Below are 16280 nucleotides of genomic sequence, written 5' to 3' on the forward strand. Positions count from 1 at the left end.
ACAAGTATGTATGTGTGTCGTAGAAAACAAAAGAAACAATTTTTTTTGAAAATATTGATTTGGCTTCAGTGTGTAGAAGCCTTCTACAGTGCCTTCGTTTTGATGCTACTATGTACATATGTATGTATATACAGAGATATGCAAACAGAAGGAAAAATAATGTATCCTACAAGCGTCAACCAGATTTTTATGGAAGTTATTATTGCTAATTTTATAAATTTGAGAGCTTTCAAATATTACATTTAAAAAAAAAGTCACAAATATTGCAAAAAGGTACTATGCACAGTCGTCCGCCCATAAATATTACTTCTTCAAATTTTATGCAAAAGCATTAAATTAGCGCTCGTATAAACAATTAGTGTACGTGTACTGATTTTAAATACATATGTATGTTTAAATGATTTTTTTTGTGTATTTACATGTGCATGAGTATGTCAAAACGTTTTATTAAAATTTTTGACGCTTAGAAATTGCGAAATATATATTAACCTGCATAGAAATGCCAACACAAACTGTATTTATTAGTTTTTGTGTTAGTATTCGGGTACTCTGGTGATTTGTAAAGCAAACAACAATTGGATTTAGTTTTATTAACATTTGTATAAAATAAAGTACGTGGGAAAGTTGAAGCAACAAGGTCGCGCGACTTTACTAAGCTTAACTTGTTTAAGCGGCCAAAACTTTAGCACTTAATTTGTTGAAATATGTATAACAGAAAAATAAAATCACTGTATATATAAATTTACAAATTACTTTATTTTGTTACATGCGTAGTTAAAAAGTTTAGAAATAAACTTTTCGTAGGAAAATATTTAAACTTAAATATTTGTATAATTATGTGTTTGTATGTTTATAAAAGCTTCCAAATTATAGCTTAAAACCTGAGTGTATGCTCACAATGCCAAAGGTCAAGTTTTCGTAATACACCAACTCGAAGCCTGCTTCCTCAATCATCTTCTTGAACTCCTCTTGCTTGGGAAATTGCCTAATGCTCTCAACTAAATATTGATATGGTTGCCATTGTCCGGCCAAAATTTGTCCCATCGGCGGTATTACCTGAAATGAATATTGATCGTACATCCATTGCATTACACCATTCGTCAGATGGCTGAATTCCAAACACATAAATCGTCCACCTGGTTCCAAGACGCGGTATGCCTCACGCAGTACCTACAAAATAAGTATACAATTAAGAATTACACAATACATTATTTGGTGTCACATCAAAAGCAAAATTTGCCGCATACCTTAAATACGTTTCTGCCCATGCAAATAGCATACAAAAATAGCAACAATAAAAATATCTACCTTGTCAATATGCGTACAATTGCGTATGCCAAATGCGATAGTGTATGCATTAAAAGAGTCATTTTTGAATGGTAATTGCTCCGCATCGGCTTGTTGCCAATTGATGCTTATATCTGGCAGGTGTTCTTCGGTGAGCAATTGAAGTCTGGCACGCTCTTTGCCCACATCCAACATGTGTTGATTTATGTCAGAGATAGTTACATAGCTATGGCGTTGCAGTTTATTTTTTTTCGCGGCAAGTTGGCGTATATAACGAAAAGCAATATCGCCCGTGCCACCTGCCATATCTAACAGACGTGTGCCATGCATAGGCGCCAAACGATCCATGAACACATCCTTCCAGATACGGTGTATGCCAACGGACATAACGTCATTCATTAGATCGTAGGAGCTGGCCACATCCTCAAATACCTTGTGCACTGCAAAGAAGTATATGCAAATGTGTAAGAGTTATACAGTGTAACATTTTATTGGTGCTCACCTTTCTGATCCTTCTCACTCTCTTTCACCTTTTGAAAGCCGAAATGTGTTGTGCGTTCCTCAGACGACTCTTGCGGAGCGTCGTTTTTGCCATCATCAACTGCGCCTGATCCAGCTGTTACTTGCACACTTTTTCTACGCAACTGTGTTAATAATTTTGTGCAGCTTTCATTAATATTTCCATATTTTATGGTGTTTGTAATAAAATTCGATTTAAAACTTCGCGCAAGATTCATTTTTGTGGAACTTGTACTTTTTACGTAAAAAAATATAACAAATGGATGCCGTTTATCAGCTGTTTTCGCAGAACAGCTGAGTTGAAATGAAACCGAATAGATATCGACGCGCACAGGGTGTTGCTGTTATCGGTTTCAAAAACTGTCGGTTTTGAATTTTTTTTCTCAAATTCTACCGACAGGTGGCAGAAATTCAATGCAGAAAAAATTGTATTAAAAACGAAAACTGATAAAAAAAAATTACAAAATTAATTAAAAAAACAATTAATAACATAAAATTAATTAAAAAAATGAAATAAAATTAATTAAAAAAATAAAATAAAATTAAATGAAATTAATTAAAATAAATAATAAAATAAAATTATATTAATTAAAAAATATATAATTTTTTAAAAATAAAATAAAATTAAATTAATTTAAAAAATTAAATTAAATAAACTAATTAAAAAATAATAAAAATTTATTTCAAAAAATTTATATAGAAATCAAAAGATTAAAACTAATATAAAACTGTTGCCTCACAGTTGAACGATTTGTCGCCTACGACAAATACATATATCAGAATGTTAGACCAACATTTGACTACTACGAGCAGACCCCGCGTGAAGCCATAAAATCTGACATTTCCCCTTTGTACCCCCAATGAATATTCACAGCCGTTGCTGTTCAATACAAACACTGTGTCTATATATTCTCATATTATCCTCTGCATTTATTGATTTATATGATTTGTTTTATATTTTTATTAGCAATAATTTCTGATATATGTATGCTTGTATTGTATGTGGTATGTATTTATAATAAATTGTAATGTTTAAGTTTAAAATTAAATACATATTACAAAAACAAAAAAGTCCATTGATAAGCGTTTTCATTTATATGAATCATAGAATCATTTTTCTTTGCAAAAAACTTGGCATTTTAGCAAATTCATTTCCGCGAGGCAGTTGGACGAAATGAATTTGCCTTGTTTTAACATAAGGAATACTATTAATAGTATTAATACAAAATAACATTAGGTAACTATTTAAATACGAGACTACCAACTAAGAAGGTGGCGCATGTGCACCCTTCGTAAGGGTGCCACCGTGCACGCGAAAAATACACATTTACATATGTAGTAGTATACATTAGCGATTTGTTGCTAGATATGCACTGTTGCATATGCAAATTGATTCCATATATATATATTTCATTTTTATATGTTTTTTTTTTTTGTTTTGTTTACTACGCATATAATATGATAAATTTATGCATTAGTTTGTATATATATTAACATTTACAGTGTAGAAGTAATGCCAAGTCACGCTAAACACATTTTTTATGTTGTATATATGCATGTGTGACAGCTAGTTTCATAACTAATAACTAAGTGGCTGCTCGACTGTTGCGCAGGCGCACCATAGCATCCAGCGTAATCACTACGTACTAAATGGTAAAGGGAACGTTTACATAGATTTGTAGTTTATCCAATCCGCTTCCATTTTTGTTTTGTGTGTATGCAATCCCTTCTAATTTTACACATTAGCATGACTTAAGCCATTTGCGCTTTTTGGGTCGTGTTTGTGTATCCTTTGCCGTACTCTTCTTTATATATTTTTACATTCTTCTTCTCACAGCTTCCGCTGCACTTCAATTGTCTTGTTGAAATTATTTTCATTTTATTCAAATCTTAGAATTTCAGCTCCTCAATTCGCTCTGCATCGGACTTGAGATCTTGCAGCAGCAGTTCGTGGCAAGACTTCGGTATAAGCGTGCCGACAATCTTTTCACCTTCGGTGGTCTTCAAACGTATCACTTGCATTTTGTTGTTGGCGTTGCGCATGGCTAACACCTGCTCGACGCGCGTCCAAACGGAGAGCACGGAACCGGCCAGAACGTAATATAGACGCTGGCGCAAGCCAACCTGTAAAAAAGAAAAGTGCGTGAGCAAGTGAAATAGTTAGGAAATATGTACATATATGCGTACCCAACAAGCAACAATGATTTCTTAATATAATGTTTTTATGAACTTTCAGTTTTCAAACAAATCACAATCAGAAGAAAATTATAAAAATAAAAATAGCCGAAATGGGTTTTGAGTAATTTTGCATAAATAAAACGTAATTCCTTTCCCTTGTTGTTGTGCTGTGCTCTGTCTTAATTCTACTTTCTTCGGTTACTTACCTCGCATTCATTGCCCAAATTGACATTGCGACAGTTGCCGTTCCAGTAAGCGTGCGAACAAGTGTTCACCGATGCGTCATACTGTTGCGTCCAGTGTGGTTCCGCCTCCTCACTGGGCACCTTCTTGTACTTCTTCTCCAACTCTGCCAATGATTCGTGACGTATTTGGAGTCCCGTGTTTGGCCGATATACTTGATACATTATGTCTTTTTTGTTGAGACTCTTCTCCTTTTTCTTGCTGTTGGATTGCTGTTGTGGCTGTGGCGTTTCAATTTCCACCGCAAGAATAGCGGTGCGCTTGCCATTGCGCACTTGATGCGAGACATAGAAGCCCTCAAATTCGCTTATTAAATCGGCGTATCTGTAAATTGTAAAGACAATTAATGGCAGTGCAAAAATTGAGGTTATGTAGTGTTGCTTTGTATCCTTTGCAGCTGTGGTGTCCGCGGACTCGTTGCTGCGTTGGCCGGTATACGTTACTACTACTCACTTGTCAATAGCTTCCTGCCAGATCATGCCACGTTCCACACGTACCGTATGCAGTTCGGCGGGTGCTTTACCGGTGGCGTGTTTGCGTATGAAGCGAACGAGCTTGACGCGCGTTACATTTTCGCCGGCGGCGCCCAAATCTGCGAAAATGAGGAAGAAATCGAAAAATTAAACAACCATAATATGAAAATAACTAGCAAACTGTGTTGACCTACCTAAAATGCCCAAATCGAAGCGTCCACCGCGCTTCGCCTGATTGATGATGGCGTTCAGCGTGTCGGTGAAATATTTGAAAAGTCTGTTCTGGAGCTCTACCGGCATGCCGAGTATGCGATTCAAGAACTTCGATATATTGTTGTACTCTTTGTCCAAACTCAAGACGCCCGGATTGGATTCGCTATTCACTATAATACCCACACCGACTAGCGCGCCAGCAATGTCTTTGAAGAAGTCACCCTTATAGTCATTGGGCGGCGGCACCAGTGGCGACTCGTAGCCCATGATCGTCTTCATCACCGTCTCAAGGGCGGTGCGTCCATATTTGTTGTCTATATTGAATTGAGACAAGTCACGCGTCTCAGTGGCGCGACGATCGCCATGTGTGAGCGCACCGAGCGATTCCAAACGCTTCGCTACTGTCGAGGCGAAACGCCGCTCACCCGCCAAATCGGATATGAGAAATATGTACTCGGGCGCATTCACTTGATTGGAACGATGTGTACGTCCGAACTGTTGTATGGCGCGATCAGCGGACCATGGCAGCTCCAGTGTGATGTGCACACGTCGACGCTGATTGCGCACGCGCCGATCGCTCTGTAATGAAATACCGCTAGATGCCGCCTCTGAAATGATGGCCACATCTTTTTCGCCATCCATAAAACGTTGCTTCTCGGTGATGTTGAGCGTCTCTAATGGCACATCCTGTTCGGAACGCGACTCATACTGTATAGAACCATTGTCTGACTGCACGACGCGTCCTTTGCGGCCGGTCATTTCGGCCACATTGTCGGGGCCGCCGAGCTCATCAATCAGCTGATCGAGCGTGTTCGGTGGCAAGCGATCGCCGAGTCTTTCAATTTTACGCAACAGCTCCTCTTTCATGCTACAGGCACGCTCAATGGCGTCCTTCGGTGGTGGACCATAATTCAATTTGATGCCGTTAACACCTATTTGCGTAACGGTACCCTTCAGTTCTTGTTTCTTCTGCAGCAGGTCTTGTATGCGATCTTGTGTGGAGACTGGCCCTAAGTGATACATGCGAAAATATAAGTTAGGATGAAAATTTAAAAAATCAAAACTACAAACCTTTGCGTTTTGGTACCACCGCATTGACAGTGGCTGATACACCGTTAGTGTTTGTAGTGCTAGCAGTAGGGACTGTTGTGTTGGCGCTGTTGTTGTTGTTACTATTGGCAGTTGTGTCCTTCGGTTTTGCCTTCTTCTTGGCCTTCTTCTTCGAGCGCGCCACCCACGGATCATTATCACTGTCAGAGCCGCTGAAGAAGGGATTAAAGTCAGAGGACTCACAGCTGTCCGAGTGCGCGGCCACATCGGACTCCTCAGACTCTGAGTGGGACATTTTGAAATCACTATCTTCCGATTCATTTTGTGAATCATCATCGGAATCATTCCACGAGTTTTTGCGCGTTTTCTTTGTACGTGCATCCTCTCGCCCCATTTTGCGTTTGCTACCCACAGTGCTGGATGACGAAGAGCAAGGCTCTTCTTTAATGCTCGCGGTCTCACGTTTGCTGGTCACTTCCGCAATTATGCTTTTAATGTTTGTCTTCACATCGGAATAACCACCCAAACCGAGTATGCGATTGATACGGTTGCGATCGGGTGCGGGGAAATGCTTCTCCACCAGTGATTGAAAAACACCCCTATGGGTTAAGAACACAGACATAACCGTTAGAAATGGCGCTGTTTATTTCATTTTCCGGTACTTACTTTGCGGTGGACACGAAATCAGTCAGTTCTCCATCATCTCTCTCCAGTTGTTCGAGCGTGCGCGCTTCGCCCGTGGATTGCAGACCAATGACGACGCATTTGCCGTATTTAATCGCCTCGCGCGCCACATGCACTGCGTGATTAACCTTCGCCGCAATGCAGAGGTATTTGAAGAAACGTTGATGCGACGACCAAAACTGGCCCCACATAGTCTTCTTCATGCGACTCTCGGCGTCTATGAGTTCGGCGGCTTCGGTGAATTTCTGCATGGCTTCGACCCACTGAAATAGAAGACAAACTATGCAATTGCTTTTCTATGCAGTTGAAAGCGTCACACGCGCTTACCAGCTCCACAGACTGATCGTAGACCTTGCGAAACTCTTTGGACAGCGCCACCTCCTCAATTTTGAATGTCACACCGTGGAAGCTTAGCTGACGGGCTATATACATGCCACGCAATTTCATGTCCATAGCCACGATTTCCATAGCGCCAACGCCGCTGCAAATATGAAATGATTCTTCGGTCACTTTTGGAAGAAGAATTAAGGAACAAAGGTAAACTGGCGTCGGGTCTGGAGGCGGGAATCGGGTTTTGAGGTACCATGTATGGGGTGTATATGTATATCACCCCATATTTCCGACCTATCTTGCATTCCGCTACATAACCGTTAATCTGCGCAAAAGCATACAAATAACTTACCGTTTCTCCACCGCCATAATGAAGTCATTAAATGCCGGAAATGCAGTACCCTGTCCCCAGAGGCCCAAACGCACCATATAAGCCATATTTTTGGGCTCTGAAGCGCCTGTGGCCGAAGCGTAGACAACTCGCGCCCTTGGCAATTTATTTTGTAGCTCCAATACCGTTTGGCCCGTCTTCGTGGGCTTACCTGAGCCAACGGGGCACAAATTCTTGGCCTTGTGACACTCGTCGAATATGATGAGGCCATCGAAATCTTCGCCACACCACTGTAATAACTGCTTTAAACGTGATTTGTATTTGCCAGTCTTGTTATTGGATTCTCCGATGAGCGCTGAATATGTGCTGAATATAACTCCGCGCTTGCAATTGTTATTCACATCTGAAGATATTTTGGCGTATTTGAACTGTGCGGCGATGAGTACAAATATGAGTGTTTAATGTAGTCGAAATTTGAAATTTGTTGTAAATAATGATTACCAACCTTATTCAGCGCATGCACTTCGATTTTGCTCGCGCCAATGTCCAGCAAATCGCGTTCGGCGTCATACTTCAGGTCATTGGACACCGAAATCCAGAGCGCCTTTTTGCGCCCCTTCAGATAGTTTTCATAGATTATGCCGGCGATAGTACGACCTTTGCCCACACCGGCGCCATCACCAATCAAAAAGCCTGCACGTGTGCCATCTGGCAGCATGTGATCGTGCGCCTGAGAGGCGTACGTAATGGACTCCAACTGCAGCGCGCTCAAGTAACCGCTATTAATGGTGTCCGGTGGAATGGAGAGTTTGTAGTAAACATCACAGGGTTCGACGGAGGAGAGCGAGGCGGTCTCGACCACTGGATCGGGATGCTTTTTGCCCAATTTCACTAAATTTGCAAATAAAAAAGCGAAATATTTATAAAAACAAAGTGATATTTTATACTGTTGTGCGCGTGCAACTTACATTTAGCGGGCCAATACTCGGCGTAAGTCTCGGCAACACCCATTTCTTCATAGTCCACTTCCTCCTCCTCAGGTGCAGGCGCAGCAGTGACAGTGGCGGGCGCCATCTGGAAAACATTTTAAAATTAACTCTGTGCTAGTTTCATTATGGCGCTGCGTCTGGTTTACCTTCATCGGCTGCATGAAGAGCTGTGCCAGCACGTGATTCGGTATGCCGCTGGTAAGAAAAGATGGATTAGCCGCGACCAAGGCTTGTATTTTCTGCATTATCAAAGCGTTGGTCTTGGCTTGTGATGACGCCGCGGTAGCCGGCGGATTGGCGTTAGCGGGCACGCTGGGCGCGGCTGTTGGCGCTGCATCATAGCCAAGGCCCATGCTCACTATAAAAAAAGGGGAAAGAAGCAAATACGAAAATAGGTGAAAGACATGTGTGATTGAGAGACGATAAACATTTTATTAAGCTATGTATATGAATATCATAGATAAATGCTAATATAATGAGTTTTAGCAAAGCAAATCATGAATGATTTTGAAATAGATCTTCAAAAAACAAAAAATTAAAAATAAAATATAAAAAATAATCTAAAATAAATTTATACAAAATAATCCAAAAACGTCAAACTAATGTTTTTATAATTAGTAGACTTTGTTGTTGGTATTTTTGGGTTAATTGTTATTGTTTTTTAATGTACACAATGCAAGTGTTGAGTAAATGTTGGTAGAGTGTGCTGGCATACACATATAGTTTTCAGTATTTTCACATATGTATGTATTTAAAAAAAATCAGAAAATCAAATTAACAAATGTATGCTTTGTTTTTGTTTTGTGAAGTAACTACCGCCAATACGCATAAAATTATTTTGTTTAAAAAACTGTTTTCCAATGTTATTTTTGAAAAAGCACACAATCATTTTTAGTTTACCAACAAAACTAAAGTTAATACTATTATAAATATGTATGTTTTCAAAAATATTTTTAAACTTCTAGCGCTTAACTACTGGTACATAGTATGTCGTTAGTGTAGAACATCTTAACTAGCGTTTGAGGAGGAAAAAACGTTGTTTGTTACCAACATTACTCGACTTACTCTGCGCCAATAAAGACGCTGCCATATTCAGATTCGAATTTGTTTGATAGTAATTGCCTGTGCCGCCCAACACGCCCGCGCCAGCACCAGCGACCGCCGCCAAGGCAGCCGCATTAGTGTTAGTGAGTGCGCCGATGTTGGGCAGTGCGTTGAGGCCGCCAGCCGCGCCGAGACCAGCTGCGAGCAGCGCGCTTAAGCCGGCCGCGCCGCCGGGTACATTGCCCGGACCAGCAACACCAGCGCCACTGGCTGCAGCATACGCGGCCATATTCATCAGCTGATTGGCGCTGAATGGCAGTGGCGTTGGTAGGCCGGTGTAGCCGGCGGCCGCAGCGGCGGCGGCTGCTGCTGCTGCTGCAGCGGAGCCCGAACTGCTCGGATAGTTGGACATTCCGATGGCTATGTTTATATATTGCAAATGCATTTGTCATTTTATTGGTTGATGGTGATTTAATTGATTGTGATTACATATTTAGTTAATTAGTTGGTTAGTTGTACGGTTGATTGGTTAGTTAATTGATTGCGGGCGTGTAAAAGAAACAAATAAAAAAGACGATACAAAATTTTACATTATACACTAGTCATACAGAGAGCGGAGCGTTTATTGTGCACAGTTTGAGGTTATGTAAATTTGCAATTCAATTAATTTAATTTTTCGAAAAAGTCACGTTATTGCTTTCAAGTCAACAGTTATTTTTTAAGCGGCGTGTGTTGCCAGCCCACTTTTTTGCCAGGAAAACACAGAATATTTACAAATTTACAAACAAACTGTGTACACCTGCATTATAAAAACATATTTTTCAATTGCATGCTGTTCCTCAGCTAATGACTAGCTCTAGCGTAATTAGATTCGCATATGTTCCCATTATTATTGTTAGAGATTAGCCCGTTCACTCGCTCGCTTGCTTACCTGCCGGTGCTGCTGTGCTTTTCTTCGGCATATTGTTGTTGTTCAGTAATGAAACACCGCCTGCTGTTGGTTTTGTTGTTATTATAGAATTATTTATACGCGGTTGATTAGTTGTTAATAGAGAGTTATTATTATTGCTAATATTTTTGTTGTTATTGCTGCTGGCGCTGTTTGGTTTGTGTCCGCTGTTTTTCGCATATATAACCGCGGTTTGTAGATCACGACCACCGCCTGGAAAAGAGCACAGAAATCGAATATTTAATAAAGAATACAAATAATAGCTTACGTTTATAGAATTGGAAAAAGTGTATAGAGAAAAAGCAACAAACGGTAATTCAAGGCCAACATATTGGAAATTCCGAGGCGGTTTAGAGTTTATAGAAGCCAACTTTCCTCTCTTAAAAATGCTAAAACCCAGATTAAAAATAATTAGAAAAGTTCAACCAAATGTTTACTCGAGGAATTAATTGGTGCCTCAGCGACTGAGACCGACATTAAGGCAGCCACGCTGAAAGACATGGGTTCGATCTCAGAGTCCTACCAATTTCAAAGAAATTTTTCTGGAAATGGTCATCCTTCACAGGCCAACGCAGATCTACGAATATCTTTTTACCATGAAGGACCTTCTAATAAAATTCATCAACTGTTCGGAGGCGGCTCAAAACTTGTAGGACCCTCCATTTGTCAAACATTATCAAGGGGCTCGCTAAAAATATAAAAAGAAGATGAACCATTTCAAATGAGTCGCTGGCCGGTTCAAATTCTGAATCTGTACTGAGTGCTTAGATCCGACTGTTTCAAGTTGTCCACTTCGCAGTCGCTGGCGGTATACAAATCCGGATCAGTACTGAGTACTTATATCCGACTGTCCCAAAGAACAGTGGGGCCAACGTTGTCCACTTGGCAATTGCTGGCCGCATACAAATCCGGATCTTTACTGAGCACTGGATACGACTGTCCCAAGGAAAGATGGCCAACGGATCTGACCATATACAAATCCGATATCTATTGCACTTCCTAGAACAGTCCAACGTTGTCCACTTGGCACAGGATCTGTACCCAGATCCGACAGCCCCAATTAACAGGACATCTAATGTTGTCCACTTGGCAGTCGATGGCCGTATACAAATCCGGATCTGTACTGGGTACTTAGAGGAACAGTGGGACTAACGGCTCGAATTCGGCCCTTTAGAGGTCAGGTGTATCAGTGCAAAACTATATTGCGAATAGCAGAGCTAATAACCACTCAAACCGACAAACCTGACTCCAACGTCCAAGGAATTCGTTGCTTAGTTTTCGTCTTTCAGACTCATCTCATATCAAAACAGATTTAAACTTTTGAAACAAATGCGTATATTCAAAACTGCGAGAACCGCTCTCAGGCGAAATACTGAAGCTAATTTCTAATTGCTCAGACAAATTATTAAGTTAAAATATTACATAACCAGAGATCCAACCAGCTTTGGTATGCCATTTAAATAGAACATTAAGTCGCTTTGACAAGGCTTATTTTTACGACCTGTCGTTAGTTAATCTTACTTAAACTTGACTCAAATCATTTTCGTTCAAGTTCTGTCGAAAAGGCATATTTCTAGACCTTTCCTTAGTTGACCTTAAATTTCAAACATAACTCAAGTCTTTTTTCTTCAAATTTGGTCCAAATGTTGCCGTCAAATTAACACTTCTTTCTACCCCTCATCTGTTGACCTAGATAAAAATATAACACTTTGCAACATTTAATTATTTGCCTTCAATGATCAATCAGCTGATTTGATATCAAAGTATCTAAAAAAAACTAACAAAAATTACGAATTTTTTCGCTCTCTTTGCTTGTGTTTGTTTCTCTCAACAAATCATATGATTGCCCCCATGGGACACTTGGTTATTTACATTTGCGGCGTCGCTGTCCGACATTTTTTTCCTTTTTCACCGCTCCACGCTGCCAACGAAAACCAATACAAACAAAAAATGCCGGCATTTTTAGTTGCTTCTGCTCAAATCACATTGGCGCTCTCATTTATGTTGTCTGCTCTTTTTTGTTTTGGACTTTTGGCTTTTTTACTTTGCCCAGCTTTTTTGCAGCGCTGTCTCACTGACAAAGCGCTTTTGTTGCGCTGCTGGTTGGCGGCACGGCTGGCTGGTTGGTCAGTGTTGTTGGCGGCGGCCGCGTGCGCGCCAGAAACGAAATAGAAATACAAACAAAACGACTGATAGCAAAGAGTTGTAGAGTTGCGCTGATAATGAGCGCGTTCTTTTCGTGTTTTACATGTGTTTTTGTGAGTTATAGGTATATATGTATGTATATAAATAGTTTTTTGTAGCGCGAGTGTACTTTGCATATTTCAGCAACAAGTTTCAAGCGCAAAAAAAAAAGTAAAAAAACTAAATTATACAAGCGCATTTGTGTGTGGATGTGCGAGGGCATAAAAATGTGTTACATTCTTTGTTATACATTTCGATTTCGATTTCAAATGAGGGTTGGCCGAGTTCCATTTTTATTGAAACGCGTGTTTGTGTAAGTGTGTGGGGTAAAAGCTCAGTGGCAACACACTGTTCGCCGGTTTGTGGGAAAATAATTGAAAAATGTGGTTTCGGTGTGGATGTGCAATCGAAAAGTAATAAGGAAAAGTATGTTTGAATTGTGTGGATGTGTGTACAAATGTAAGAAAATGTGCTTCTTATCATCAAAGAATTATTTTCGCATATTTTCTGATCGAATTTAATTATTTTACAATTACTCTTCAGAGGAATCTGCGTCTCCAAGTGCATTCTTATGTCGGCTCCTCAACGTCCATATTTCGATAGAAGGAAATAAGGAGAGACCTACCTAGAGACCTAGAGACCTGTACATAGTACCTAGAGAGGGATCTGCTTCTCAATCGCCTACCGATCTCTGAGTAGCACCGATTGGCAAGAGTTATTATCAGCTTGACTCCCAGGTTTAGATTATTGGTGGAATTTATGTTGGTTCCAAGATATCCAGTCCTTAACTTTTACAAATATATAGCTGCCAACAGTGACGCAGTTCTCAAGACGCGAGGAATCTTTGTGTGTGAGCTCCAAATATTTTGCATTGTCCTCGTTCACCACAAGACCAACCTCTTTCGCTTCTTTTTCTGGAAAAGGTTGCGCTGACATGGAAACATAGCGTCGTTGCCAAGGATCGTTTCCTAGATTTGACGCATTGGGGCATAGTTTATGGTAGATTTGACAGGTCTAAAGGCGTACTGATAAGGCTCAATCAGTTTATTTGCAACGGGCTTAAGTTTATATACAATGTTAAGAAGGCTGATCCCGCGATAATCGCAGACTGCGGAACCTCACATCTTGTAGATAGGGCAGAGTACACTCGTACGGAATCTACTCGTTTCCTGCTCCTCGCCGCCAGCATTGAACAGCTCAGCCGATAATTAATTGGCCCCTGGGCTATGTTGTTCTTAAGCCGCATTAGATTGTTGGTGCCGATTCTACTTCGTCCATTGCAGCACTGCTTTCCCCATTTAGCAGGTTCAAGAAATATGACCTCCCAATTTCGAGTGCACTCTGTGTGTCTGTTATCAGGTTGTCATTCCTGTGTTTACGGAAGCCGGATTGGCCATTCTTATTGATATGAAATTTGCAATCACAATATTTCAAACCCCTTTGGTGTGTCCCTCAGCGTTTCTAACGGTTTAATTGAAAACCCGAGATATTTAGAGGCGAGTGGCTCTGAATTGCAACCTGACAGATTTTTGAAACATTGACTATGTTATTAAGAACCTGACAGCTTCTTAGATACTGAGAGTAAGAATTTCCTGAAATAGGTTGAGAAGAAGTAGCAGCTTCCATCAAGAGTTTGCGTTGTAGAGAAAAGGTTGCCAATGGTAAAAAGAAACCCGCTTTAATTAACCCACTGATGTGACGTAGTAAAGCAGTAGGCGCTCACAACGGGCTGAAGCTCATTAGCGACAAAAGGTTAAATCAAAACCTACTAACTCTGCCTAAACGACATGAGACTCGAGTAAGGTATGATAGAGATCTTTCAAAATACTTTATGAAACAAAAGTTATTGTAGTCCAAAGCATTAGGCGACTGTAAAGACGGTAGCCGCGGCAGTTCCCACTACAGTTGGGTATACGTAAACGACAGGGATTCAGATTTTTATACTGTCGACCTGGGAGTATTCCTCGAAATTACTTCGGAAATGTTTTCTACAACAAAAACCGCAACCCCTTCAGCAAATCTGAACTAAATTTATAGGAATTTCCCTCGCAGCAATAAAAAAATTCTCTGTAGAATATGGGGATGACTCAACTGCTCTTCACATTTTATGCACGCTACTATAAAATAAGTATGAAGGTACGCATTGAACAGCCCTGACCCTGCCCACGACAAAAAATTCCTTTTGTTTGATTTAGGCGATTGAAGTTTCAGCAGAGATTTATTGCGTTTCTTGTAAGGCCGAAAGGATTTATATTTAAAAAAAGTTTTAAAAATAGAATAAGCAAAACAAAAATATAAATTGAAATGAAAACTGTTCGAACGCATAAAAACGTGTTTCAACAATTCTGTCCGCTTGGTTCCCGTCACTTTCAAGCACATTTACAGCGCGGCAGCTGACCGCGTGCTGTCGTTGTGCTGAAGCGCGAGAGCGCCGCATTTCGACACTTTTGAGTTTACATAAAAATGACGTCATTAGCATTCCTCGTTGTTTTTGATTTTTAGTAATCCCCTCTTTTTAAGTTTGTACACAGCTACACACATACATACGCAGATTTTTGTTAATGAAAGATGAGTAAATTTAAACGCCTAGACAAGCACGTGGTCGCCCAACAGGTTTTCTCACTTATTATCAATTTTATTTTGATTTTGATTTTCAGCCGCACAACGCCTTTTATGTCACTCGGTCGTGTAAAATTACATGACAACCGAAAATCAGAAGAAAATACAATAAAAATACAAATTGACATTGTCAAACGCGGCGCTTGGCCGCCAAGAGATAAAGAGCAAAAAACCAATAAAAAACATTTTGTAACAATTTTGAAATCGTTCAAATGTTGCGGAGCTCGTGTTCTTGTGCGTAATGCCAAAGTGAGTGGTCAGCGGAAGCAAAAATCAAATCAGACGAGCGAGAAAGCGGCAAATGCTCGCGCTGCGGCTGATAAACCACACGCTTGAGCATGAGCGGCAGAGCGTAGAGGGGAAAACCTTGCGACAACGTTAGTGAGTTCATGCACGTGGTCGGCAAAAATAAACACTGGCGATTTGCCACCAAAAAAGATACTTTGGTTTGCTGCTAACAGAAGGCTTAACAAAAAATCGCTGCGTTTTCGGAAAAAATTAACAAAAATTAAGGTTGGATAATAAGCGATCGCTAAGAAAAAAAAATAAAATAAGTTGAATTAATTTCCAAAGCACTTTCTAACTGTATTTGAAATATTTATTCCTGAGTTCCACCATGTCATATAAGTTAAGCCTCTTGAAAAAATATAATAACGAGTGATCCAAGTAAAGGTACTTTTTTCATAACCTTTTTTGACAAATTACGCGTGAGTCCTGTAAGCTGTCATGACACATTGCTTCAGTATTGTTTGGCTTTTCATCATGGAAAGACTTACGCCTGTATAACGTTGACAAACCATTCAACTTTATTACGAAAATTCGCGTTCGGTAAAGAATTTGTTTTTCGGGCGTTTCGGTCAACTCATGGGCAACATAATCGGCCTACTGAGCGTACTATTCGCTACACGATCACCCAACTTGAAACCCAGCATTCATTATTGGATAACATTCGACCGAAAAGACCACGTCCAACACGCAGCGAAGAAAATATAGCAGCCATAGCTGAGAGTGTACACGAAACCCGTGGAGAGTTTCTTCGGCGCCGTTCGCAGCAACTCGGTCTGACGTATGGAGCGACTTGGCGCATTTTACATCAAGATCTTAAATTGAAAGCGTACAAAATACAGCTTGTAAAAGAACTGAAGCCGCTCGACAAGCGACATTGCTTCGCTCTATGGACTCTTAAC

General features: G+C 40.3%; 2 protein-coding genes across 3 annotated transcripts in view; both read right to left on the reverse strand.

The window, feature by feature from the left end:
* Positions 1-737: 737 nt before the first annotated feature.
* LOC126758926 (2-methoxy-6-polyprenyl-1,4-benzoquinol methylase, mitochondrial) lies at positions 738-2095 on the reverse strand. The gene is made up of 3 exons (XM_050473377.1): positions 1790-2095; positions 1309-1727; positions 738-1170 (listed from the first exon to the last, which is right to left on the reverse strand). Exons 1-3 carry the CDS (start codon positions 2022-2024, stop codon positions 868-870), a joined length of 957 nt encoding a protein of 318 aa, XP_050329334.1. The 5' UTR covers positions 2025-2095; the 3' UTR covers positions 738-867.
* Positions 2096-2709: 614 nt separating this feature from the next.
* The window catches only part of LOC126759690 (protein strawberry notch), a 31312-nt gene continuing 17741 nt past the window's right edge, over positions 2710-16280 (reverse strand). The window contains exons 3-15 of one of the 2 annotated variants that reach the window (XM_050474707.1): positions 10273-10503; positions 9363-9761; positions 8444-8655; positions 8277-8382; positions 7814-8199; positions 7330-7736; positions 6975-7128; positions 6630-6910; positions 5985-6562; positions 4895-5923; positions 4681-4819; positions 4191-4551; positions 2710-3930 (exon numbers count right to left, since the gene is read on the reverse strand). In XM_050474707.1, the coding sequence (XP_050330664.1) occupies positions 3697-3930; positions 4191-4551; positions 4681-4819; positions 4895-5923; positions 5985-6562; positions 6630-6910; positions 6975-7128; positions 7330-7736; positions 7814-8199; positions 8277-8382; positions 8444-8655; positions 9363-9761; positions 10273-10503 (4517 nt within the window). In that variant the 3' untranslated portion in view covers positions 2710-3696. The remainder of the gene's footprint in view (positions 3931-4190; positions 4552-4680; positions 4820-4894; positions 5924-5984; positions 6563-6629; positions 6911-6974; positions 7129-7329; positions 7737-7813; positions 8200-8276; positions 8383-8443; positions 8656-9362; positions 9762-10272; positions 10504-16280) is intronic. The other variant, XM_050474708.1, reaches the window with a different exon arrangement.

The sequence above is a fragment of the Bactrocera neohumeralis genome, chromosome 5, assembly GCF_024586455.1.
Source record: "Bactrocera neohumeralis isolate Rockhampton chromosome 5, APGP_CSIRO_Bneo_wtdbg2-racon-allhic-juicebox.fasta_v2, whole genome shotgun sequence".
Taxonomy (NCBI): Eukaryota; Metazoa; Arthropoda; class Insecta; order Diptera; family Tephritidae; genus Bactrocera; species Bactrocera neohumeralis.